The 3,097-nt window shown below is 41.1% G+C and overlaps 2 protein-coding genes across 3 annotated transcripts in view; one reads left to right on the top strand and one right to left on the bottom strand.

The window, feature by feature from the left end:
• Positions 1-22: 22 nt before the first annotated feature.
• The window catches only part of LOC106761946 (probable sugar phosphate/phosphate translocator At5g25400), a 4,596-nt gene continuing 1,521 nt past the window's right edge, over positions 23-3,097 (bottom strand). The window contains exon 3 of one of the 2 annotated variants that reach the window (XR_002667836.1): positions 23-85. The gene's annotated coding sequence lies outside the window, so the exon portion shown is untranslated. The remainder of the gene's footprint in view (positions 86-3,097) is intronic. The other variant, XR_002667837.1, reaches the window with a different exon arrangement.
• Positions 1,764-2,465, top strand: LOC106760413 (pentatricopeptide repeat-containing protein At1g26900, mitochondrial-like). Its single transcript, XM_014643847.1, has one exon. The coding sequence runs from the start codon at positions 1,764-1,766 to the stop codon at positions 2,463-2,465; it is 702 nt and encodes a 233-aa protein (XP_014499333.1).

Raw genomic sequence — 3,097 nt, forward strand, 5'->3', positions numbered from 1 at the left:
ACGTAACAGTTTAGACAAAGCAATCAGACAAACGCGGCGCAAAGTTGGGCAGATCACACTCTGCGTTGGGCAAAGGCAGACAATACTGTAAATAATAAGTAAAGGTATTTAACAGTTGCAACATTATTCACGGAAAAAGAAAAGCAGAAAAGCATGTAGCCTTTTCGAGTTTGTTGGACAGAAATATCAGTGAAAACATGCCATTTTCCCAATCAAACAAGGACTGTTGCAATTGTCCTACTAGGAGGAATTAGGTGGAATGGGGGCAAAGACAGCGACAGAAAGCGGTAATAAGAACATAGTCAAGCATTCAATATGCAGATACCAACAACGACTGAGTGCAACATCAGGCGTCCATTTCACACTAACGCGTTTTGAACCAAAACCAATTCACAGAATGTTAACGTCTTGAATCATTCTCCATAAATGAATTAAATTTCTATAACGATGGCCCAATCATAGTTGCATTAAAATATAACATCCTAGTGTTTCCGACGACAGTGCATCTGACCTTATCCCTGCCTTCGATGTGGGGCAAAAAAGAACATCCAGTACCAATACATGGAACGGAACCACGCCCAAAACAAGGGAAACTACCATAATTGCAAGAGATCAAAAGTTACTTTTACAAACCCTCAACAGTGAACAACACATCCAACCGAACAGAGAAATCAATAAGGTAAAAGCCTGTTCTCATCAGAGTTAAACCACTTTCAGTTCCTCATCAGCTCGCAGGTATGTAAGATAAATCCCAAATTCACAAGAGCAGCAGAAGAAACAACACATAACAGAAATGTACTGAAGAATTAATAACAATTTAAGGTGTGTAAAGCAAATTAGACTTCAAATTCTCAAAGGCAAGTTTAAGAATCTAAGAATGAAGAGTAGAGAATGAGTGGCCGAGTCAACTCGAAAGAAATGGAAAAGAATTGTCTGCCAGCCATATTATGAAGAAGATCCTAAGGTCACTGTCTAAAGACTTCAAAAATATTGTGTGTGCAATTGAAGAGTCCAAGGACTTGACCATGCTCTCGGTTGAAGAGCACACGAACAGCAAAGGAGAACATTGTTTGAGCCACTTGAGCGTGTGCTTCATGCAAAACTTGACCTGAAGGGAGGTGCTCAGAGTACTCGAGGCTGAGGTTGTCATGGAGGAAGAGGCCGTGGATGAGGAGATGTGGCCAAAATGATGATCGAAATCATTATGAAGACGACAAGGAGCAAACTGGTTAGCAAAACTGGCATGATCATGAGTGATCATGAACAAAGAGAGATCGAGATGGTCGGTCAAGTAAGTGTAATGTTCAATGTTATAAATGTGGTAAATATGACTACTATGCAAATGAGTGCGGGTCGATCAAATGTTACTGTTGTGATAAGATTGGTCATATAACAAAATATTGTCAGGATGAGAGAAAGGAGACAAATTTCCTTATTGAGGAAGCCGATAAAGAAATTGGAATCCTCTTGGTTGCAAGAAGCCTGGATGCAGAGCTACCAAGCACGAGCTGCAAGGGCGGGTTGTCAGGTTGACGAGCTTCAAGGGCCAAGTTGTTGAGCTGCAAGACCAAGCTACCGAGCTTGGATGTTGAGCTGTTGAGTAAGGCCCGAAAATTGGTGACGAAAGCACGGAAGAGTATCTACATAGCTTGGTGGAGAGCTTGGAAGAGTTTATGGAGAACTGGACAGCTTCATGGAGATCTCGGATAGGCCCAGTGTGAAAGAGTTGGAGCAGCGAGAGAGTGAGATTGATAATGTTAGAAATGAGAAGCTCTAGGAAGAAAATGAAAGTGACTACTGATAAATTGGTTAGCTTGCTTCCTGGTTGTACTAAAATCCTTGATGTCCGTGCTGGTGAGTCCATTAATTCCTACGTTGTAATGAGTCACGTGGAAATGGATGTTGCATTGGGAACAGCTTTGTTTGACATGTATGCTAAGTGTGGAAAAATTGACAAGATCGTTGTCGTTTCCAATTCAATGGATGGCAAGAATTTGCAGTCCTGCACTGTCATGATGAAGGTTCTTGCTGATCATGGGAGACATAAAGATGTTTTCTCTTTGTTTAACCATATGGAGGTGCGGCTGCAACCGGATAGTTTGGTTTTTGCTGTGATTCTCTCGGCCTGCAGCCACACTGGACTCGTTTGTGAAGGGAGAAGGTATTTTGATCGAATGGTGAGAATGTATGGCATAAAACCTAGTGTTGAACACTATGGATGCATGGTTGACTTGCTAGGAAGATCTGGCTTGATTCAAGAGGCATATGATATTATCAAGGGCATGCCTATGGTGCCGAATGGGGTTATATTGAGGAGTTTTCTGGCAGCTTGCAGGAATCACGGGTGGGTTCCTAGTTTGGATGCTGATCTTCTGTCTGAACTTGAGCATGAGTTGGGAGCTGCTGCCATTGATCCAGACGGTCCAATTCTTTCTGCTGACGACTTAGCTGATCAAATAGCCTAAGTTCTTAATTATTTTGGTCAAAGTGCAGATGGAAAGTTAAATGTTCTCGTTTATCCTACAGAGCTGGTGGAAATAGGTTCAGGCTGCAATGATTTCATTACTCATTTTTCTCTTATTGTTTGTCAAAATGCACCGTCTTAATGTGCACCAGTGGAAGAAGGTTCCACAAAGTATTAGGGATACAATAGTGCAAAATATGCTGAACAATTGGAGACCTACACATACAGATATGGTACGGAAGGCTATTCTGCATGAAGCGGGCCGTTTATATAAGAATTGGCGCATCAAGCTTCATGAATATTACTTAAAGTTTGAAACAAAGATCAAGACGGCCAAGAAGATGAAGAACAAGTCGGTCAGAGCATTGGAAAAGTTGGCCAAGGTAAAACTGATGAACCCAATTGTTACTTTTAATGAAATGAGCAAGTTTGATGTGGGTTGATGCAGTTGAAAAGTCTGAAGGAAAGACAAAAGAACATTTAAGTTTAAGGGGGAGTTTTTTTAGACCATTGTCAGTTTCTCATCAGAGTTAAACCATTTTCAGTTCCTCATCAGCTCGCAGTTATGCAAGATAAATCTCAAATTCACAGTAGCAGCAGAAGAAACATCACATAACAGAAATATACTAAGAA

This window comes from Vigna radiata, chromosome 5 (genome assembly GCF_000741045.1).
Source record: "Vigna radiata var. radiata cultivar VC1973A chromosome 5, Vradiata_ver6, whole genome shotgun sequence".
In the NCBI taxonomy this organism is placed as follows: domain Eukaryota; kingdom Viridiplantae; phylum Streptophyta; class Magnoliopsida; order Fabales; family Fabaceae; genus Vigna; species Vigna radiata.